The sequence below is a fragment of the Scleropages formosus genome, chromosome 25, assembly GCF_900964775.1.
Source record: "Scleropages formosus chromosome 25, fSclFor1.1, whole genome shotgun sequence".
Taxonomy (NCBI): Eukaryota; Metazoa; Chordata; class Actinopteri; order Osteoglossiformes; family Osteoglossidae; genus Scleropages; species Scleropages formosus.
In genome coordinates, this window is record NC_041830.1 from 19,031,321 (window position 1) to 19,053,131 (window position 21,811).

General features: G+C 45.7%; 3 protein-coding genes and 1 long non-coding RNA gene across 13 annotated transcripts; 1 reads left to right on the plus strand and 3 right to left on the minus strand.

The window, feature by feature from the left end:
- Nucleotides 1-230: 230 nt before the first annotated feature.
- Nucleotides 231-7,082, minus strand: pcyt1aa (phosphate cytidylyltransferase 1A, choline a). Of its 8 annotated transcripts, none has more exons than XM_029249177.1 (9): nucleotides 6,756-7,082; nucleotides 4,331-4,614; nucleotides 4,111-4,227; nucleotides 3,740-3,891; nucleotides 3,493-3,571; nucleotides 3,255-3,397; nucleotides 2,187-2,375; nucleotides 1,502-1,736; nucleotides 231-442 (listed from the first exon to the last, which is right to left on the minus strand). In XM_029249177.1, the coding sequence occupies exons 1-8, from the start codon at nucleotides 6,986-6,988 to the stop codon at nucleotides 1,545-1,547; spliced, it is 1,389 nt and encodes a 462-aa protein (XP_029105010.1). In that variant the 5' UTR covers nucleotides 6,989-7,082; the 3' UTR covers nucleotides 231-442; nucleotides 1,502-1,544. The 8 variants fall into 8 exon arrangements, with proteins under 8 accessions (XP_029105010.1, XP_029105011.1, XP_029105013.1 ...); XM_029249178.1 differs by lacking the exon at nucleotides 231-442 and having other exon boundaries at nucleotides 836-1,736; nucleotides 4,331-4,442; nucleotides 4,497-4,614; nucleotides 6,756-7,079; XM_029249180.1 differs by lacking the exon at nucleotides 231-442 and having other exon boundaries at nucleotides 836-1,736; nucleotides 4,331-4,430; nucleotides 4,500-4,614; nucleotides 6,756-7,078.
- A 172-nt stretch (nucleotides 7,083-7,254) lies between these two features.
- On the minus strand, nucleotides 7,255-9,509 carry LOC108926830 (stress-associated endoplasmic reticulum protein 1). 2 transcript variants are annotated; one of them, XM_018739792.1, is made up of 4 exons: nucleotides 9,247-9,508; nucleotides 8,928-9,003; nucleotides 8,087-8,131; nucleotides 7,255-7,948 (listed from the first exon to the last, which is right to left on the minus strand). In XM_018739792.1, exons 1-3 carry the CDS (start codon nucleotides 9,328-9,330, stop codon nucleotides 8,091-8,093), a joined length of 201 nt encoding a protein of 66 aa, XP_018595308.1. In that variant the 5' UTR covers nucleotides 9,331-9,508; the 3' UTR covers nucleotides 7,255-7,948; nucleotides 8,087-8,090. The 2 variants fall into 2 exon arrangements, with proteins under 2 accessions (XP_018595308.1, XP_018595307.1); XM_018739791.1 differs by having other exon boundaries at nucleotides 7,255-8,131; nucleotides 9,247-9,509.
- A 1,308-nt stretch (nucleotides 9,510-10,817) lies between these two features.
- On the plus strand, nucleotides 10,818-12,268 carry LOC114909490 (uncharacterized). Its single transcript, XR_003797326.1, has 2 exons — nucleotides 10,818-11,215; nucleotides 11,342-12,268. It is a non-coding gene; the product is annotated as an uncharacterized LOC114909490 (long non-coding RNA).
- LOC108926829 (glutamate-rich protein 6) lies at nucleotides 12,231-21,230 on the minus strand. Of its 2 annotated transcripts, none has more exons than XM_018739790.2 (9): nucleotides 21,015-21,230; nucleotides 20,670-20,710; nucleotides 20,390-20,503; nucleotides 18,787-18,888; nucleotides 18,517-18,677; nucleotides 17,465-17,532; nucleotides 16,938-17,101; nucleotides 13,148-13,206; nucleotides 12,231-12,436 (listed from the first exon to the last, which is right to left on the minus strand). In XM_018739790.2, exons 1-9 carry the CDS (start codon nucleotides 21,088-21,090, stop codon nucleotides 12,277-12,279), a joined length of 945 nt encoding a protein of 314 aa, XP_018595306.1. In that variant the 5' UTR covers nucleotides 21,091-21,230; the 3' UTR covers nucleotides 12,231-12,276. The 2 variants fall into 2 exon arrangements, with proteins under 2 accessions (XP_018595306.1, XP_029105016.1); XM_029249183.1 differs by having other exon boundaries at nucleotides 13,148-13,224.
- Nucleotides 21,231-21,811: the final 581 nt, after the last annotated feature.

The window sequence follows — 21,811 nt, forward strand, 5'->3', positions numbered from 1 at the left end:
CCCCCTGTGCTGGGGAAGGTAGGTAGTATATCACCTACTGCTGTCTATAGTATTTAAAAAATAAATAAAATTTAGTAGGAGGGTATCAGGATTTGTCTGTACTGTGTTTTTATACACCTATCTAAACTATGACCCTCGGTGCAGCAAGTGGTGGGTAACAAACTAGGTTTACTTGAGTCACATGTCTGTGTCTCTTTCTCTTAATGTAATACATAAGTTGTACGTCGCTTTGGACAAAAGCATCTGCTAAATGAATAAATGTAAATCTCTAGGTCCTGTGTCATCTCTCTGCACCCTTGGTGCCCCTTTCGTTTTCAAGCTCCTTGGCACATCGTCTGTGTCAGCGAGTACTTCCTGTGTGCACGCATGTCCGTCCATCCACCCTCCGAGGAAACAACTATCTTCTGAAACCCCATATTCTTCGTGTGCCACTTGAATGAAACTGTGTGAAGAAACAGGTGAAATGAGGATCATCAGGCGCAGTGTCTTAGATGTTTGACCTCCTTCCCCACCCACCCCACAGTGTGACAGACTGGACTTGCACAAATTTATTAATTTACCTAAATTGTTCCTCTAAGAATTTACAGTTTTGATTCACCTGCAGCTATTTCCTGCTTTAACCAGCTGTAAAGCTGGGTAATTTTTACTGCATTATTTCAGGGTGAGTACCTTGATCAAGGGTATTAAGCCAAGTGCTGGGATACCAAAGCCCCAGACTGGACATCAGAAGAGGCCCCCGGGGTGACTTTTGGAGGAGTGAATTTGAGAACACTTAGGAGGCTCGCATTAATACTTGTAAAAACATCCACACAGGAAAAGAATAAAACATCTTGACTCTGATTTGACAATTTATTGTACAGCTCAAGAGCCTTTGTGCTGTCACAGCGCAACATGATACTGACAACAGAAAATCATAGTGGAAGAAAGGACAAATTAATTTGTAAATACATAGTATGGCTAAAAATAATGGCGTTTTAAAATAGCAGTCCATAAATACAATTCAACCGTGGTTATAAAGCTGACAGAGTGACAGGTTCACTCATACTTTCAGGTGTCACAGCTAAAAGGGGTGGAAATCCACAGCTCATGGCTGAAAGGAGATGAGATGGTTCTGATTCACAAGGACAATTTACAGTAATGTCACTAAAATGCCCCCCAGGAGCAGATATTATGGCTTCATTACTTTTATCCTCTGGGTTCCTTTGCGCTCAACAGAAAGGACTGCGTAAGAACCTGTTCTTTCTAGCACTTAATGTTTAAAAACACGTGGACAGACGGTCGTCCCATGGAAGATCAGATTGTGACGATTCCACTAGTTAGAATGAGAAGCATCACATTTTCAGATGAGGAAAACTCCAGCTGTGTGTGTGTGTGTGTGTGTGTGTTGTTTCTGCCCCCAGTGGTATCTGTACTGTAATCACTCCTGTAAGTACAGCTTTGAACTACAGTAAAAGCTACACAACACGTCAAAACCTTTTCTCGGTTCTGCCTCTGCACTCACTGCCATTGCTGCCCACAGAGCTGCCAGCTGGAGGTGGGCTCTATCAGTCAGCCTCCTCATCCTCGCTGATAGGGTCTGCAACAGTGCTGCCGCGGTAGGGGGACGATGTCCTGGTGAAGAAGGGCAGGCGGAAAGTGGGGGAGGGGGATCGCTCGTGCGTCGGGCTGCTGCTGGGGCTCTGCCGGGGGCTGATGGCTTGAAGCATGCGCCCTCGGCCCTCCTTCAGCATGTGCTTCTACAGGGAGGGAGGGATTCCGGTTGGGCAACGGATACCTTGGAAACGGGGGGGCAGCTGCTAGTGTAGTGCTTAAAGCTGCTGCCTTGAGACTCAGAGGTTGCAGGTTTAAATCCCCACCTCTAGCTGTAGTACCCTTGTGCAAAATTGTTCCAGTAATATTATCCAGCTGAATAAATGAGTAAACAATTATAAGTACTTTAACATGAGAAAAGCAACTACATGAGTAAATGTGACAAACTGATCAGTAGGTCCCTACTAAATGTGCTGCAAACCAGCACCAAACCACCACTGCTTCCTGGGGAATAAAAACCAAATTGATTCACTTAGATTTAAGAACTGCTGGCTGTTGTTGTACTCGTAAACTTACTGAACATACAATATTTAAGAGTGTTTTTATGCAATTCTAATGGATACAAACGAATGCAAGAACATCTGCAACTAACTCACCAGCGCCCCCTCTGGGCCAAACATCTGCAGGAAGTTGCCGATGAATTCACGTGACTTCTCCTCCCACTTCTGGATGAGATCGATGCTCTTCTCCTCAACTTTCTGCACAAACTCCTTGGACTTCTCCTCCACATCCCGCACCTTACGCTTCACCTTGTCCACACGCTCCTGCAGGTGATACTTTTTTTCCTGGAAGATGGAGTGCAAGAAGCTTCCATTTGGACTGCCGTGTATAGATGGGCCACTGCTGCTCTTACTAAAAAGTAGTTTGAAAGCAACAAAAAGCTGTTTCCCCAAGTAGCGCTCCTGACTCACAGTGCCTGCATGGTGCAAGAGTACATGGATTGGATCCCTGCTCACTTTGGGTGGAGTTTGCACAGTCACCCTGTGTTTGTGTCGATGTCCTCCATGCGCTCTGGTTTCCTCCCACAGTCCAAAGACATGCTGTTCAGGTGGACTGGTGACTCTAAAAGACACCTGCAGTCTATGTGTAGTGTATCAGGGAGAAAGTGCATTTCACTGGTGCGTGGATGAGTGACTCATTGTACTGTAGCGTATCCAGCACTATAAGTCACTTTGGGTTGATAACACTACAGTGTTCACTGGAAAGTGCTTTAGACAAAGGTGTCTACTAAATTAATAAATGTAAATATTGTGAGCCATGCATCACAAACTAGATTTGATGGCACTTCACTTAATATCAGCGGTGGTTTAGATCAGGACAAAGAAGATGAACACGCATTTGTAATCCACACACCCATTACCTCTTGTGGTCTTTGGATCATTTTGAACACACACTTATTGGGGAGCACTATACAAATATTATCTGGGGTGCACAGGTGACAACAGGATGGGTGTCTTGAAGTCCTCCAGCACATAGCTGAGGTGCTCTGTTTCAGGGCCCCGTGGTGTGGTGGGCCACAGGATAGCTCAGAAACATACCATGAGACGTGAGAAGAAGCAGCAGCAGCAGCTAAATCACACTAAGGTTGCTTGTGAGGAAGGGCACTATACAACCACACACACAGAGCCCCTTGCGCTACTGCTCATACGCAGGTCCAAACTCACATTGATGAAGCTCACGTTGAGCTCCTTGGCAGTGTATCCTCGCTGCAGGTTGCGGCGCACATACACATCATAATCGCGGACAATGCGTGTGATGATATCAGAGGTGGAGATACCTTCTGTCCGCTGTGTTGGTGCAAACATACCTAGAACATGTACCAAAAAAAAAAAACATAAAAGCTCTCGTATACACACGCAGAGAAACCATTGTGCGCATGTCCTCCGCTACTATGGCACCCACCTGCCTCCTTGATATGCTTGTACACATCATCACTCCCTGCTGAAGAGTAGGGGATGTCATCATGGGCCACAAAGTCAATCTAAGTTGCACAAAAAGTGTCACACAGGTGCAGAAACGCAGCACTCACACACTTCCTGTTAGTGTACAGATCCTCCCCGCCAGGACAGTCTACGCTGCACAGCAAGTAAGTACTTGGATCCCCTTGTGAAGAGTGACTGACAACTGGGACCGATGACCAGGACCTTACCCTGTGCTTCTCCAGAAACTCGGGCGTCAGGGTCCAGGGAGCGTTGCGAACGACCTCGTCGACGTAGCGACAGTGACTGACCGCATCGTAGCGCTCGTCCTCGTTCATCACCGTGAAGCCCTTGAACTTGTGTGTGAGATCATCACTGCACACTGAAGAGCGGAGAGCAAAGTGCACTGAGCCTCGCTGCTAGAGGAACCAGGATGTATTGTCAACTGAACAAAAGGAAAAAACACACATGCCGCATTGGAAACTCATCACATAAAATGCTGCTACTTGAAAGGAAGGGCACCACGTTGAGGCTGTAAAGCAACCAAGGGGCACAGGGGAGGAGCACGGCGCTGCTGCTGGGATGCTCCGGCGATGCTCACCCCCCACGATGAGGTGCGTGTTCGGGAAGAGACCCTTAGCCTGCATGAGCGCTCGGGCGTGGCCAGAGTGGAAGAGGTCGAAGATGCCGTCGGCGTAGACGCGCACCGGTCGATCCGCTGAGGGGAACAAGGCATGGAGGAGGGTGGCAAACGGGCTGCGACCCTCGGAGACACGCGGTTCGTGGGAGAAGCACGTGTGCGGCGCGTCAAGCGGACTCACGTGCCGTGCCGCTCTGCGCCTCCTCCAAAGTGACGCGCCGGTAAGGAGCGGCGTCTGCGCGCTCCAGCTCGTCCGCAAAGGGGGCGGGGTCTGCGAGGCCCTGCGGAGGAAACTTGGCGTTCAAAGACCGAGCCGCAAGCGTGTCTCCCGGCCCAAGCTTACTTACCACGGTAAATCGGGGGGCCTTGACCGGCGGCTGTCCCTCCTCAGCCTCTCCGTTGGAGCCCTCCTTCCTCCTCTTCTTGGAAAGGAAACGTCCCGAGCCGTGGCCTTCCATCCCGGCGCTGGAGGAGCCTCAGAGAGAGAGAGAGAGAGAGAGAGAGAGAGAGAGAGCGCTCCCATTACAACCCTGTCGCGTCTCTCACTCTCAGCCCCACTCGCGGCAGTAAATTAAAACTAAGAGCGAACAGTTTAGTCGCGACGTCACGCTGCGCTAAGAAAAAAGAAAGTGAGAAAATGCTGCTGCTTGCGCATCAGATCAGTCTCGAGGATACGAAGGTAGGCTCTTTTTTTTTTTTTTATTTAGAAACAATAATTCAAACACTCAGCACAAGAAGAACACCGAAGTCAATCCACAACAACAGCTGAACAGAACACAGCTCCTCCGCTGCGTTCGCAACCGACGTCGTTGTCCCTGAACGGAACGACCCTTCCCTCCTTCCTTCCTTCCTTCCGAGCCACGACGTTAACGCAACGCCGGTTACTCTGCTTCTAATACCGGCCGCTGCCCCTCCTCTGACTCTCTGCCTCTCACTCGTCTCTCATCGCATTTTCTCCGGGCTCCGCTTCTGCGCTACCTGTCCTGACCCGACCCGACCCGCTGCTGTGCACAGTGCAGTCGACTCGAATCCGGCGCCGGAGCGGAGGAGAAAAAATAAGACTTGCCGGGGTTAGAGAAAAAAAAAACCCAGCGCGACTGTAAAGAAGTCCGACTAACCGGGAGTCTCGCTCGACGTCCAGCTCTTTGTCCGACGCGGAGCCGCGCCGATGTCGAGAATGTGGCCCGATTATCAACCAAAAAAATTTAAAGAGACGAAAAGCTTTAAGGTGACGGCTTCACAGGAACTACAATATAGCGCTACTTCCGCAGGAAGTGAGGTGTCGCCTGATGAAACGAACAAATCACTTCCTGAAAGAGGGGGCGCGACGCGGCCTGCTGCCACCTGGTGGTGAAACAGCCTGAGAAACAAAAAAAACCTCCAATCGTAGTGGCATGAAAATCAATTAAAAAAATAAATATAACCAAACCCGTACCAGAAAGGAATCGCAATATTCTCTGTGTTGACCAGCGCGCAAACTTGAAATTTATCGTGTTTCTGTTTTATTTACAGCATGCTCTTTCATTGCACATATCACCCTACTCCCTACTTCTAAATCCTGTGCACCAGGACAGCCAGGCATAAGAAAAGTTTCTTTCCTCAGGCCATCTACCTCATGAACACCTAAATCTCTCCCCTAGAGAGTAAACCGTGCAATACACAATGCTATTTATATTTATAACTATTTATCACATTTCTCCTACACTCCCTTGCATTTGTATCTAGCGACTATTTATGTACTATTTTTGTATATTAGGTACTTTATATTTTTAAATATTTTTTATCCCTTGCTCACATACTCTATCTTCTCATCTGTGTCTTGTCACTGTCATTCTGTCTGTGCTGTGGTAGTTCCTGTCACCAAGACAAATTCCCTGTATGTGCGAACATACTTGGCAATAAAGCTCGTTCTGATTCTGATTCTGATTCTACTTCGTCTCATGGTAGTATCAGACAAAGACCGGAGACCGTCTCCAAGTTACGAACGTCTGACTTACGTACAACCTGCACTTACAAGCCACCCCCTTACTGACCAAGTTGATTTTTTTCGTCACCCTTGAGTAACGATCAAATGAAAATTTCATAATTAGGCCTATTATATAAAAAATTTGAGTTACTATATATAATGGTTCATCATAATAAAGGGGCACTATGCAAACTGCATCAAAACATTGCGCATCTACAGCAGTTTGAAGACTCGTGAGCCCAAAGTAGGACAAAGATTTGGTTCTTTTCAGTCGAACCACATTGCTATTAACAGTGACTCATGCGTTGTATTTGCCTTTAATTTTTTTACCCTCCTAACCCTGGCACCAAAGCGTAAATGTGATGCAAGTGACTGATGCGTCCAAGAAAAGGTAAACGATCACGACTGAATCGGAAATAATAATCGGAAAAAGGTGAAATGTGAACGAACGTTGGAAAAGTGGACATTAAAGTTTCTTCAATGTTTTGCACACAAACGTACTCTATTATACTGTATTCGTCACGACCACACCCCGTCCCTCAACCAGTAGCTTCAATTGGAGTACTCGGCAATAAAAGACACTTTCCCAGAGCCAGAATCTCACTCGAGTCAACGGTCCCCTCTGTGTTCTCAAACCTACCTCACTTGGCTCTTCAGAGTCCCGTCCCTCATCGATCCCCGGTCCTGCTCCACATCTGTTTGATAACGACTGCCGGCCTTCTCCCTCGCCCCCGATTTCGGATCTTCGCCTCTGTTAGTTCGCCGACTGACAGACCATTCGCCTGTCCATGACTCTGAGAATACAGCTAGTTCTTTGAGTCTGAATAAACGATTCTGCACTTGGGTCCAGCCTCCTCCGTGTCCTCTGTTCATTATAACATTTGTGCCAATTATTAAAAACTACATATCATTACATTGTCTTACTTTAGACACACAAAAATATCTAATGCTGTACTTTAATGTTTTTATGCATAGAAAGGTACACGATTTACTAAGACCCACCATACGTGTTCCGACTTACGTCAAAATCCTATTTAAAGACAGACTGAGGACATGGAACTCGTTCGTAATTCAGAGACTGCCTGCAGTCTAGCTTAAGCTTACTAAACATCTCCTACTCTTATGAAGACACAAAGATATGCTTTCCAAATATTTATTTTGATTGATAGCAAGCAGAATCTCTTGCACATGGCACACAGCAGCCAGTCCCCCCACGCCAACAATTCGTTGTCCTTATGGCTGGATGACAGTTTGTATTTCCAGTAGCTCCAGAACTGCCGATTTCAGGGTGGAAGACTGACTTGATCAAACACCACCCACCCACCCACCCACACACACACACACAATTCAGTCCTTCTGGGCTGAACTTGACAAAGTACAGACAGCAAGACACAAAGTTAGAACTGTCAGAAAAGATAGATAGGAAGATGCATATTAAACATTTCATTTTCTGTTCATCTGTCATTTCAAAAGTTGGTTCTCTCTGCCTTATGTCAAACTTGCACATGGACCTTCAAAACCAGATATTTTTCACTAGTGCACCACTTCCTACTGGGAACAAGGGTCAGGGGAGGGGAAAGAAAGTCTAAAATATACTCTTAAAATAATCAGACAAAAATCATAGGAATAAAAACCAAAAGAGTTCAATTAGCCACTGTAAGCTTGACAAATGGAATGCAGAATCTCAGCTTCTACAGCACTGAGTCATCTACAAATGATGGAAAGCATCACAGTATTTGGTCCCAGACTGGAATTGAGAATGTTGGAACTGTTTGGCTCGTAGTTTTTCTGTTCTTTAAGGCACACAGGTGGAACAGCCTGGTATTTGAGAGCCTGAGAATAAAAGGAAAAAAGACAAAGGACGGATGACCAATCTTGCACAGCTGTTTTTCACTGCCTTTGGTGTCCCCGTCAGAAAGGTCTGAGGAACACGGGACATCAGACACGGAGGAAGACAGAAGGTGAACAGACCGTCCTACATGCCCATCCGGATGCTCTGAATGATCTGGAAGATTGCTGCAACAAAAAGGCACAAATTAAAACTAATGTTTACCACAGGGGAACAATGTGAAGCAATTTCAGAACAGTTCAACACTCTGAAATGGTACAGTACATGAGTATGAGCCATTTTACTTTCAGTAAACATTTTAGCGTGTCAGGGATGTAAAGCTACAGGGACATTACATAGTCCGTGACATCCGTGTGACACAAAGGTCTTTCTCTTAATGTAATGCATAAATTGTACTTTTGCTGAGATGTACGTTGCTTTGGACAAAACTTCAAAAGCATCTGCTAAATGAATAAATGTAAATGTAGGTGCTTTTTCCATGCTAAGCAACTATAGGACTATCACTCCCTAAAGCCCAACAAGAACAGTGTGTACCTCCACCTCTGGATGCTTAAACCCAGTGTAGGAGAGGGGCAAACTCTGTCCCTCCAAGTTACCAAATCCCTCTCAGAATCCAAAAATGGTCTCAAACCCATCTCCTTTAGAGCCACTTCTCTCCTGACAAACTGCATCAAGGAGTCCAACACCAGTGTTCATAACACTGTCTAAAGCTCTCCATCTGCTGTTGGTGTGCTTTACTTTGAACTAACAGCGAGTACTCTTCTTGCTGTACAGTTAATCCAAATGTTTTTTTGGAGATAAAACACAGCCTTAACCATTAGCAAGTTCTCCAACTGTAGCAATGGAGGCACAGGCAGGGGTAGGAAAGAGGGCTTGGTGGCTTGCAAGGGAGACTTTGTGCCAGGTGAAGGAGACATGTGGAAGGACAGAACAGACACGGGTTCTGGAAGGACTTGAACACACCTGAGCCGCAGACCACAAAGATGAAGAGCGCCAGTAACCAGGGACCCACAGACACCTTGTCATCCTGGGAGCTCCTCTGTGTCACAGACAGACACAGACAGACAGAAACAGAGCAGGGGTTAGAACTCTGGCATCAAACAACTGTGCCTTTGGCTTTGCTTTGGCCCTTTTCCGTCAGCCACGTGTGACTTTAAACACACTGAACCCTCTTCAAAGAGCAACAGCAGGACAACAAGTGTTTCCCAACGCTGGCTAAGGTCACAACGCGGCGGCTCTGAGTGCTCGGATGTGGCGCTGCCTGCGGCTGAGGCGAACTCACCATACTCTTGGCAACGTTGCCTCGCTGGGTGATGTTTTTGCTGTGTTTCTCGTTAGCCATGCGGATTCTCTGCTTCGCCACCATCTTCCCTCTTTACACTTCACTTGTACACTTTCCCCACAGACGATATAAGTCCCAAGAAACAAAGGGGGGCAAAATTAAAGCACCGCAACCCCAACTGAAGCCCGTTTCCGTCTCGCGCGTCCCACTCACTGTCTACGTACACATTTCTTAAACTCCTCCTCGCCGGAAGCTCGTGTTGCTCGCCAACTAAGAGCGTATCACTCCGCCTCCCAGAGGAAGGTATAGTCCGCAATATCACACATTTTTATACATTTACTGTACCCATTTAGCGGACACCTTTCTCCAGTGCGGTTTACAGTGGTAGGACACGCACAGCAATTTACCTGTCAGTACAGCTGCGTAATTTTAGCGGAGCAATTTTAGGGTAAGTACCAGGCTTGTTGCCGGGTACTGACTAGTTGGATTTGAACCTTTGGCTCCAAAGGAAGCAGCGTTAACCACTTTAAACGTTGAAGATAAAACGTAGATAAAAGCTGGTTTAAAATGCATTCAAGAGTCTTCTAAAAGACAGCCTGGTATTCGAGCTCTTTCCACTCAGGCCTTCTAGCAGCGGAAGACATTAATACTGAACGTTCAACTTTGATCGAGTTTTGAAATAAATTAAATATTTGAAATTACCAGACAGACAGTCAACTGGAGTAGAATGAAAAGGCCCGTAAATGGAATACGTGAGTGAACGGTGGGGCGGAAGCGGCCACTTATAAAGCTGCTCGAGCCGCCTGTGCAACATTGTAACAGCGAACCTCAGCTGCAGTCCGCCCCCCCGAAAGAAAGCAAAAGCTGAAATTAGGGGCCTCTCTTTATAAAGTTTTTAAAGTATATGAAAAAATAGAAGAGCACGATTTTTAAAAGACTGCCCGCTTTTCAGAGAGTGATAGATACGAAGGCGTTTGTAACCGGTTAATATCATGTCATGCTAAACGAATAAATCATCATGTTATGTAATATGCTGAAATACATCTTGAAAAGTACACATTACATCTATCCTTCTAAAACTGCTAATACTAATAATACCATTCAGCTACAAGTACTAGGGCAGCGTGTGCCTTTGAACTCTAAGGTTGTAGGTTCGAATCCCACATCCAGGTGCAGCTGAACTGACAGTAAAAATGACCTTGTTGCTGCATAAATGGATACGATCACTGCAGGTAGCTTAACATTGTAAGTGACCTTCGATGAGTGTGTTTACTAACAATACTTCTAGTAAGAATAATTCTAATACAGTGGTCCCGAAGGCTACGGCGTTTTTCAATCATGCGCTGAAAGGCGAAACGATCCAAGTAAATGTTTCACGAAGTGAATCGTAAATCTAACACTTAAATAAACTCCTTTTAATGGAGCGATAAATAGTGACTCACGGTAGGTAATAATGCTGTGTAATTAAGCCTGTTAAAAGAAAAGTAGTGTTTGTTATTTAGACTACTACACATGCCGTATGTAGTTAATAAACCCAGTGGAGTGCAGGGTTAAGTGGACAAAACCGAGTTTAATGCTTATTCATTCATTTTGAGTCGTCAAGTTTCCGAACATATCATCAAATATATTCTGTAATAGTGTTCTAATCGTTTCATAGAGCTTTTTTAAACTTGTTATTATGTGGTCGTTCAAGTCAACGTACAAGTCATTGCAATTTTAAACTGAATTTATCCAAGTTCTAGGTTCGTCTCCAGTTTGCTTGACGGCTGCAAACCGCCCTTTCGACGTCCTAGAGGCGCCCTCTGCAGGCGCACGTAGGAAGTGGCGCTCCGCACGCGGCGCGCTGATACCTTCGGCCGCCGCTGTGCTGCGGTCTCCGCCGGGATTTGCCGACGTGTTTCTCGAGGGTGCCCGTCACGTGCTCCCTCGGTCCGGAACAACTTGGAGGTCAAAGTGGAGGGTTCAGCGTGTGTGTAAAAACATAAACATGCTGTAAATGGAGGCAAACATGACTGTTGGAAATGACTGTGTGATGAGTTTAAAGTAATGCCTTTTTTTTTTTTGTTCTTTTCTTTTTTTCCTGCATGGCACTTAGAGGTGTTGCCTTGCAGTCTGAAGGTCCCCAGCTGAATGGCCCTCCTGCTGCCACGTGCTGAGCGCAGCCTGCACACACTTCCACGAGGAAGTACAGGCTGAGGATTGTAGTTGTACGCAGCCAAGTTTGTCCGTTTCCTTGGACAGCGATGGCACTGAGAACACAGGTACGGGGGGTTAGCGTCGCAGGCGATCCTGCAGGCATCTGAGAATAAAGGCTCTGTCTCTGTCGGCCATGGGAAGCTGCTGGCAGAGCTCCGTCAGTTCGGTGAAAAGCGCCGTGAGCTTCCCGCCGTGGGCCAGCAGGTGCGGAGCTGCCGGCCCCAGGTGCCACAGGCCAGAGGGCAGGTGGCGGCAGTGGAGCAGACGCTCGAAGGCCCGCTGGATCGCAAGGCGGGCCGCAAACAGGAAGAGCTCGTCGGAGGACATGGGCATCGCGTGGCTGGGCGCAGCGCTTCTCGTGGCTTTCAGCTGGGGAGCACAGTAAAGTGGGAAACTGAGCCACGTTGCCCTCCGCCTTACCTTGCTGTGGTGGCAGGTGGGCAACAACCTCTGGAACAGTCCTCACCTGTGCACAGGTACCCACGCTGGCTTTGACCTGCCGGCCCATGGCGAGAAAGGACACAAAGATGCTCTCCTGTCCAAGGATGCGGACAGCCATGCTGCGGTTCAGGTGTAGGAACAGGGGTCTGAATGTGCAGGGACTACGATGGCGCTCCGTCCATTTCCACTTTCGTGTTCGGGCACCACTCTGATCTGAACAGTGGCCCCCCGAAGGGTCCATACTTAACCTGTGCATAGGACAGCAGCGCAGGAAGCAGAGCCATTATTACCCAGACATTGTCAAACTCTACGGTGTACCCTTTTATGAACAGCAATACAACATTGAAACAGACATGTGAAATATAAAAAAACTGAAATTTGTAAACGCATCCTTTACCAGATGTTTCCATTGCCATGGTAACAGGTGGCTCTGCCACTAGAGTGGAAGAGCGCTCTGATTGGAGGGTCGGGGAAATGGTCATCCAGCACAAGGCAGATCTTTCTGTTACATTGCTCTGTGACTATAAGCAAAGCCAGCTGTCCAGAGGGGTAGCTGTTACATGATGATAAGGACAAGGTACTCATACACATATTTGTGTCACATCTTTTTAAAATCAGTTTATTAACATTTAGCGACAATGATGTTAATAGCTGCAAATTGACTTGAAAGTCTTTAAATCCAGAATGCCCAGGAGGGTTAGGCAACCACTGCCATTGCCACTTGGACCCCCACAGGTTTTTTTTCCTCCCTTGCCTTTTAGTTGGAATTTCTTTGTTCCTGTCCTCCGTGACCAGTTGGCTTACTTATAGCTCTAATGATTACTTACTTACTTATGTCTACTACCCCTCTTGGGGCATAGGTCGTCAACAAGGGCTCTCCAGGCATCTGTGTGATGTCTGAGATGTCTTGAGTACTTGTTGGCCTTTCTGGAGCGGTGTGGGTTTTTTACGGGATGGGGTCGCTAGCCCCATGCCCAACCCTCCTCCTGTATCCGGGCTTGGGACCGGCAGGGGACCCCTAAGGAATCCATAGGCGGAGTTTCTAATGATTAGATAGGTATTATAGTAATTCAATTTATAGCCAACCTTTTATTTGTACTATATCTCTGATCCTTTGTTCAGTGCTCTGTGTCACTCTGTGAGAAGAGTTCTCTATAGAAATGAATTAGATTGAATTGAAATTTTGTGTACTGGACAACAGTGTGTGCGCACATTTAAACTGAAACCACGTATAGTGTTTTGTGAAGCCCGTAAAGTAGGATACAGCACTTGGGCAGAGCCATCTGGAAATACTGTAAGGAACTTGCTTCCACTGGCGTAGTACTGTTGAGTGAAATGGGCCTTATTTTGAAAGAGAAGACACAAAAGCAACAAAAAGTACAAATTTCCTTCATAACTGTATGTGAATTTTAATCAACGCTAATGCATACTAAATATGAGGCTTTTTAAAAAATACTCAGGGTCAGCAGATGACATAATGTTTAGAGCTCCTGCTGCGGATTCAAACATCCAGGTTTAAATCCGACCTCCTGCTTCAGTAGCTGTGAGCAAGGTACTTAACCTGGAGCTAAAAATGATCAAGTTGTGTAAATGGGTAAACCATTATAAATAACTTATTTCACAAACCTCACATTATATTTTTTTTTCTAGAACAATGTCAGATAAATAGGTAAATGTAAATTTGCGAAAATGACTTTAAAGCCCTTACTCGGGTTGCCAAAACATTTCAGGAATTAATTATAAAAGACAGTCTGATTGCTCAAAGATCCCCGTTAGAGTGCGAATGGCATCAAGTTGTGAAAGTTTCAGCACTACACAAAAGGCCATCTTATGTGGTCCCAAAAACACACACACACACTTTCAGAACCACTTGTCCCATACGGGGTCACGGGGAACCAGAGCCAACCAGGTAACACAGGGCGCAAGGCCGGAGGGGGAAGGGACACACCCAAGATGGGACACCAGTCCGACGCAAGGCACCCCAAGCAGGACTCAAACCCCAGACCCACCAGAGAGGAGGACTGTGGTCCAACCCACTGCACCACCACACCCCGTATGTCCCAAAAACATTTGCAGCTAAACCACTCACCCTCCAATCTAACCAATCTAACCTTCTGGGGCTACCAGCCTTTCCTCTTATTTGTAACCTCCCTGTCATCTGGGATAGCTCTAGATTCATTTAAAATTCTAGTTGTTAAACTAGTTAAGACACCTGCCCTACACCCTGTTGTTCTTAAACATTATATAGTAGTTTCAAATGTCCCACTCATTTCTAAAACTCTGCAAAAGACTGATTAACAACAACTGCACTGGTATTTTGTCACCAGCAACTTGTGTGACACCTCAGTTACATTTTTGTCCATGCCATGGTACTGAAACTACTCTGGTCAGAGTCACCAAGAACACATTCCTATGAGATGATCCAACAATTGTACTATTTTCAGACGGCTCGGATCTCTAACCCTAAGCCGTACATCACAAATACATTTCAGCCTGTACGTGTCGATGACAGCTCCGCTCATCTACCTTATCCAGAGTTAAATATGGAATACCTCAGGGCTTGGTGCTAGGTCCCTTACTCTGTCTGTGTTTGCCCCTCTTTGGGGATGTTATCTGTATGTGTAATGTCAACTGCCATTGGTATTCCTATATGCAGCTCTATTTCTCCATGAAGCTTACTAATTGCTCTCTGTAAAGCACCTGGCCTATTCTCTTGATGACATTAAGGCCTGGATGACTGCAAATTACCCTTCCCCCAACGCTGATGGGACGTAAATCTTGGTTCTGGGACACAAAATATCCAGCAGCACATTGCCCCTGGTCAATTTGCAGGACAAATTTAACCTCTTGACTTTTTACTCTCTTCACTGGCTACTGATGATTTAGATTCCATTATACATTTTTTAATCACCTACGAGGTGCTCGGCAGATTAGCACCGGCTTACCTCACCGAGCTCATCAGCAAAACACACACACACAGTCATGCTCTTTGCTCAGGCCCTTCTTAGTCCATGACACAGGCCATTTGGGAAGTCACTGGAAGTCCCACTGAGGCCAGTCAACTATCTGTTCTGTCCACAAAGATGCCAGTTCTATATCACACAAACCATCCAGGCTCTATAGCTACAGAAGCACCTGCACACTTGAATATGCACAAGGGGTGGGCAGCCACTGCAGCTCAGAGCCTCCGTTTCCTTAGCCTAGCAATCTTGTAACGTTCCTTTCCTTAGTTGTTAGATGGCTTAATTCAGATGAGCACACTAACAAACTCCATTTTGTGTTTATTCTTTGTTTCCACTTATCACTCTATGTGCTCAATTCTTCAGAGCTCTTGCATCACTTTGTTGAAAACAACATTTTGTACAAAATAAACTGCATTAAACCGATAGCACAGATGGAATTTCATGATGTCAGATCTTTATTGAACATATTGTTTTAAATATTCAAGGTCAGGGATTGAAAAAACTTTAGCCTTTTTAAATGAGTGTAATTGCAAAGAGGGTAAATGGAGTCAGGGTGTCCCCATCAATAAGATGACATTGCAACATGGGTTTGAGGTGCCCTGGAATATAAAAAGAATCCCAAGAGTTTGTCTACATATATATAATCTTAGATTTACTTATGGATGGAACCTCCTTTAGTAGCATTGATCTCAAGCAAACTGTTGCTGTAGGTGCTGATCAGACTTGCACTGGGGTTACGAGGTATTTTGGCCAGTTCCACTTTACACCACTGTTTCAGCTCATTTACTATGTATTTCCGTTACTTCTTGCGTGTAAAGCTTGGTTCGGCTCATGTGGCGCTATTTCAGTAGGGTCAGGATTCTGACTTGGCCATTCCATAATGCATACATTTGTCCATTTAAGTCATTCTATGCTTGATTTAATGTTGTGAATGGAGTCATAATCATACTGCAAAATTCATTTGCGCTTCAGGTGACCAACAACATGGAATTCATTGATCCTTCAGTGCTTGTAAGGTGACCGACACCATGGTGTTCCCTTACAACACTTCATAGTCAGGGTGAGTTTTGCAGTGCTGTTGTGTGGACAGTTGGGTGAACTATAGCAAACTCAAGACAAGCAGCAATGTTTTTTTTTGGACAGCAGAGGTTACCAGCATAGACACTCCCAGTAATACCACTGTTTTTCAGTACTTTTTTGCCATAGACTCATAGACACAGACATTATCAAATGCAAGAGATACCTGCAGGTCCTTAGCTGTCACCCTAAGGTTCTTTGTCATCTCTCTGAGCATTGTATGGTGAGCTCTTGAAGCAGCCTTTGTAGGAGATCAGCTCCTAAGCAGATTAGTAACAATACTGAATTTCTTCATTTGTAAACTATCTGCCTGACTATGGACTGATGGAGGCCAGGATCTTTAGAAATCCTTTTCTAACCATTTCCAGCTTTATGAGCTTCAGCAACTCTTCTTCTGAGGTCCTCTGAAATCTCTTTTCATTGAGCCATGTTGTGCTTCAACAGATCTCTGTTGGGAAAAGCAGGTAACCAAGCTTGTAGGATTCTTTTATAGCGCAGAGCCACTCAAACCCACACCTGAACATCATCTCAGTGACTGGAATCCCTGACACCAGTTATTGTCTTTCCTAGAGGTTCACACTGTTTTCATCCCTGATCTTCAGTATTGAAACAATATGGTTATGAATATGAAAATCTAAAGTTTTGCATGATGGGGGCGCAGTGGCGCAGTGGGTTGGACCACAGTCCTGCTCTTCGGTGGGTCTGGGGTTTGAGTCCCGCTTGGGGTGCCTTGCGACGGACTGGCGTCCCGTCCTGGGTGTGTCCCCTCCCCTTCCAGCCTTATGCCCTGAGCTGCCGGGTTAGGCTCTGGTTCCCCGCGACCCCGTATGGGACAAGCGGTTCTGAAAATGTGTGTGTGAGTTTTGTGTGTTCAGTTTCTTTAGTTAGTCTTTATCTTTGTATTACTCAGATGAAGAATGAATCACAATTTCGACACAATTTGTGCAGAAATCCAGATAATTCTAAAGGGTTCAAAAAAATATTTTTTAAAATCACAGCTGCTTTTTTCTGTACCTCTTGATGTATTATACCAAATCCCTGTGTCTCTGGGCCCACAGGATCTTCCTCTGTTTTTTGAAGGTCTGTATCCGTCCCAGAATCCTGTGTAACAATCCAGCAGTCTTCCCTGGGCATCAGACTGGAGAGCTGGTAGGTGATGGTCTTCCTCATAGGTGAGTCTAAATGACAGTATGGCACCCAGTGTGTTCAAAAAAGCACAAATAACTGCTAAACCTGTCAGTGACAAACTTCAGGCAATATTTAGGTTATGGGGTTCTCCATCAGTTAATAACCACAGACAACTGGCATAGATCAGAATTCAATGGGTAATTACAGTATAAGCCTTATGTAAATTGTGCTAAACATCTGTCCCAACTTTATTTTACTGTTTCAGTACTGAGAATTGACCATAATCTGAAGTGTTGTAGAGCATCCAGTTGCCAAAGTTTAGTGAATGACTGCCTCATATGATGCGTAAGCAACACATGGAAATTGTTGTGCCACCCCGACAGACTACAGAAGATTGCTCTCCCCACGCTTACAGCCTTCTGGTTGCAAAACGGTCAAGTTGACTGTTGACTCATCCCTGTCCATTCGTTGTTCTAGCTGTCTGCGGAGAGATGTACGGTGAAGTCAGGGATTGCGTGATTGACATAGCAGAAAAAGCCAAAAATCACATATGACGGGTTCACTGTACAGTTCTTGTGGAATATGGTGCCACAAGTTTGAGCTCACACAAAGGGTTAGGGTTAGCTGAGATAACTGAAGACACCTCTGTGTTCATCAGTGTATATCTGGAGGTATCATGAGTCTCCCATGGGAGGCTTTGTTCAGGATCATTTATTAGCTCATCTGAGTGCAGTGAGTTCAGAAGTGTTCTTTTGTTTGGAAATGATTCCTTCCTACAAACAAAAAAACTGAGGGTCACCAGTGTGAAGCTGAGTCCACATAAGTTAAATTTGTGCAAGATACAACTGCCCTGTAAAGAAAAATATAGTTCCTATTTGGACAAAGATCAGAAAACCTGGCAGTTTTGTCATGGATGAATCTAATGAAATTAGACCTGCCTGAATGCATGAAATGGATCACTGAAAATTCACATTAGAAGCAAAAATGGCCCTTTAATGACTATACTGTGTTGTGCAGTTTGAGAGCGTGGATGTTTTCATACAAATGTATTTGTATAAAATTGCCCCAGAACAAGGGGGGTGCGGTGGCGCAGTGGGTTGGACCACAGTCCTGCTCTTCAGTGGGTCTGGGGTTCGAGTCCCGCTTGGGGTGCCTTGCGACGGACTGGCGTCCCGTCCTGGGTGTGTCCCTTCCCTCTCCGGCCTTACGCCCTGTGTTGCCGGGTAGGCTCCGGTTCCCCACGACCCCGTATGGGACAAGCGGTTCTGAAAATGTGTGTGTGTGTGTGTTCCGGAACATTTCTACAAATTTCTTCAGCAGGAGAAATGCAATTCGTGCTTTTGCAGGTTCACAGCTGTACCAGTAGCACAACCACCAGTGGAAGTGAAAGTGTCCAGAGCTGAAATGACATGAAATATAACCTGATTGCACTGTGAATGACTGAAGATAATGCTTTACCACTTACGCACACCCGTCCAAGTGAGTGACCCCTCCCTCGAATTCATCCTCTTTTGTAGGTGGGGAGACAAGGCTCATGGTTCCCTCCTGACCCATCTTCTGTAGGATGAGCCTGCGCTCTTGGACCAGGACCTTAAACAGCTGCTGGTACTGAGAGCAGCAGAAATGCTGGAGAGAAGGGAGACGAGAACACATGTTCAAGCTGCTCCATGGTCCAGGTTGGAGTGTTCCACAGGACAAGACTGAGCGAAGGGTGCAGGGTTCCTCATGCACTCACTTCAGGGTCTGTGCTGCTGCTCAATACGGAAATGTCATAGAAAGGCCTTGACCTTGCACCGCAGAACTGACATCGGTCAGGGGGGTCTGTTGAGTGCTGGGGCTGCAGGGAGCAACACAAAAGACCCAGTAACAGATCCAATCAGGTCTACAGCTAAGTTGAGCCCTTAAACATTAATTTAGTGCATGACAAGTGTGACATCATACGAGCTAGGAGGAATGCCTCATTGTAAGGTATTATAAGTAACAGATTAGTACGATACTAGTCTTTAAAATGTGTGTGTGTGTAAATTATAATTATTTAATTATTTAATTGAAAGGGGGTGTGGTGGCGCAGTGGGTTAGACCGCAGTCCTGCTCTCCCGTGGGTCTGGGGTTCGAGTCCTGCTTGGGGTGCCTTGTGAGGGACTGGCGTCCCGTCCTGGGTGTGTCCCCTTCCCCCTCCGGCCTTACGCCCTGTGTTGCCGGGTAGGCTCCGGTTCCCCATGACCCCGTCAGGGACAAGCGGTTCTGAAAATGTGTGTGTGTGTGTGTGTGTGTGTGTGTATATGTGATATATTACAATTTTCAGGGGGGGTGCGGTGGCGCAGCGGGTTGGACCACAGTCCTGCTTTCCGGTGGGTCTGGGGTTTGAGTCCTGCTTGGGGTGCCTTGTGACGGACTGGCGTCCCATCCTGGGTGTGTCCCCTCCCCCTCTGGCCTTACGCCCTGTGTTGCCAGGTAGGCTCCGGTTCCCCCGTGACCCCGTATGGGACAAGCGGTTCTGAAAATGTGTGTGTGTGTAATTATTTAATTGTAACATGATTGAAATTGCTTTGTGTAACTTTCTAAAATGTATAATCAATGTGTCTTCTATTCCAGACCAGCATGGTACATGGTACTTGGCACTTGCTGTGCAGCCCGTCATCAGCTGTTATGAGTTAACATGCAAAGAAAAGACTGCTTATCTGCTTATACCACAAAAATGAACTGAGATTGAAAGATCTTATGTTGTATTTGTTTCTATTTCAGTATTTCGACTGTTATTTTTTTACTTTAAAAGTGTTTAAACTGTTTAGTGACTTGGCACCTCTTGTTTTTTTGTGTTCATTCCTTTCATTTTCAAACTATAATTTCTATATAGTTGATTTTGTAAACACAACAATATAGCATATTCACATACTTTGTGAAAATGTGTTCTATATGTCTATTGCAAAATAATTTAACACTTAAGGTAACATGTTCCCTTTACAGTAATAATGTAATATATTGCTCATTTGAAATAACCTATATGTGATATATTACAATTTTCAGGGGTGGTGCGGTGGTGCAGTGGGTTGGACCACAGTCCTGCTTTCTGGTGGGTCTGGGGTGTGAGTCCTGCTTGGGGTGCCTTGTGATGGACTGGTGTCCCATCCTGGGTGTGTCCCCTCCCCCTCTGGCCTTATGCCCTGTGTTACCGGGTAGGCTCTGGCTCTGTGCGACCCCGTATGGGACAAGCGGTTCAGATTGTGTGTGTGTGTGTACAATTTTCAGGTAGCTCACACAACAGTGGATAGTAGCATATTATTAGTGGAAGAAGCTGACTGTCAGTGGACCATTTAGGCTCAGTGACAAAGTGTTACCTGTAGTGGGAGGGTCTGTGGGTCCAACTCCTTCTCCTGGGATTCTGGTCGGGCCCTCAGAATGGTGGGAAGATTAAGACGGCCCAGCCGCTGCGGGAGGATTGTGCCCTGCTTCTGTGAACAGGCACAGTGTATATGGAGGAGCTCGGCATCACCGTCACACAATTTCCTTTCTGGCTATTAATAACAGAAAAGCCAGTCTGCAACGTGTGTAAAGTGTAACATTTTGAAGCTCACTGAGTTTTTCTCGTGCCATAACTGATTTCCGTCAGTATCTCACCTGGCGCTCTGCTGGAAAACCAGTGTCCTTGAGTTTCTCACCTGCAGAGGACAGAAAGCATAGAAATCCTGTTGTGAAATAAAGCCACATTCATTTTTAGCCAACGTGACTTTAGAGCACCTTAAAATGCTCATTGTTCCACATTCTGCTGGAGCTTCTTGTTGTAGCTAAACATTTTTTTGAGTTATTGGTATGCTTCTAGAAACATCCTGTGTAGCTAAAATGTGTGTAACTGTTTCTTTAAAGTGTATGGAAAATCTGAAACAGTGGGTCAGAAGTATAACACTGCACAGATATGACTATCTTATTTTCATGAGTTACACTGCTCTAGACCTGTTTCCTTACCTGCTTGTACGAGACTCTCAAAACCCTGGCAGGGATCTGACTGAATGGTTCCCGGAGTTTTCACTTCTTCCTCCATTTCTTTCTCTCCTGTTTGTTTGGGTTTGAGCTTCTCTGTTTTGGGCTGAATAGATTCCCAGCCTCCCCCGTTTCTGCCAGTGGCACTCTGTCCCTCGCCAGTTCCAGCAGGACTCCCGATGACCGCACTGTTGGAAAGGTCTGTCCACCACTTGTTTCATGAGCTCCACATTATCCCAGTTGGTGGTTACCAGTGCTCCGCTGCATTGGAGTGTTGACAGTCTCCATGGAGATGAAGTTGCCAAGAGTTGTTGCTTCTAATGGCCACTGTCAAAGTTCAGGCAGTAGAGGAAGTGTTGCCCACAGTCATAGGTCAAGTCTTAGTCACAGAGTAAATCATCATCATTATTATTATCATCATAAAACTTTGAAGATCATCTTTAGCCCTAAAGAGCCGGACAGATGAGCATGCTGATCATCCACATCCCTGTCTTATCATGGACTACAGGACTTGACTCTTTTCTACTGTCTCTGGCACTTAATACTCTTCAAATCCAACTGCAGCACTTGGAAAATTAGCCTTGGACATGTTTTTGGGATTACATATTTCATTATGGTGGTTGTTTGCTATTCTATCCTAGCATGAAAATATTTATGAATTCCTCCATGGCTGCATGTACATCTTCACATTTTATATTCATTTAGCTGATGCTTTTCTCCAAAGCAACTTACACAGTTAAGGTCACAATTATTACATGATTACAATTATTAACCCATTTATA

Coding starts and splice junctions, on each gene's coding strand:
- pcyt1aa (XM_029249177.1), bottom strand. CDS start 6,988: ATGAACAGAGGACACGGAGGAGGCTGGACCCAAGTGCAGAATCGTTTA. Junction 4,615..6,755: donor ACTCTGAAGAGCCAAGTGAG/GTAGGTTTGAGA, acceptor AGGCTCCTCCAG/CGCCGGGATGGAAGGCCACG. Junction 3,892..4,110: donor CACGCACCTCATCGTGGGGG/GTGAGCATCGCC, acceptor TCCGCTCTTCAG/TGTGCAGTGATGATCTCACA.
- LOC108926830 (XM_018739791.1), bottom strand. CDS start 9,330: ATGGTGGCGAAGCAGAGAATCCGCATGGCTAACGAGAAACACAGCAAA. Junction 9,004..9,246: donor GCAACGTTGCCAAGAGTATG/GTGAGTTCGCCT, acceptor TCTGTGACACAG/AGGAGCTCCCAGGATGACAA. Junction 8,132..8,927: donor CTTTGTGGTCTGCGGCTCAG/GTGTGTTCAAGT, acceptor TTTTTGTTGCAG/CAATCTTCCAGATCATTCAG.
- LOC108926829 (XM_029249183.1), bottom strand. CDS start 21,090: ATGGAGGAAGAAGTGAAAACTCCGGGAACCATTCAGTCAGATCCCTGC. Junction 17,533..18,516: donor ACTCACTTGGACGGGTGTGC/GTAAGTGGTAAA, acceptor ATCTCTCCGCAG/ACAGCTAGAACAACGAATGG. Junction 17,102..17,464: donor CGTTTTGCAACCAGAAGGCT/GTAAGCGTGGGG, acceptor ACTGTCATTTAG/ACTCACCTATGAGGAAGACC.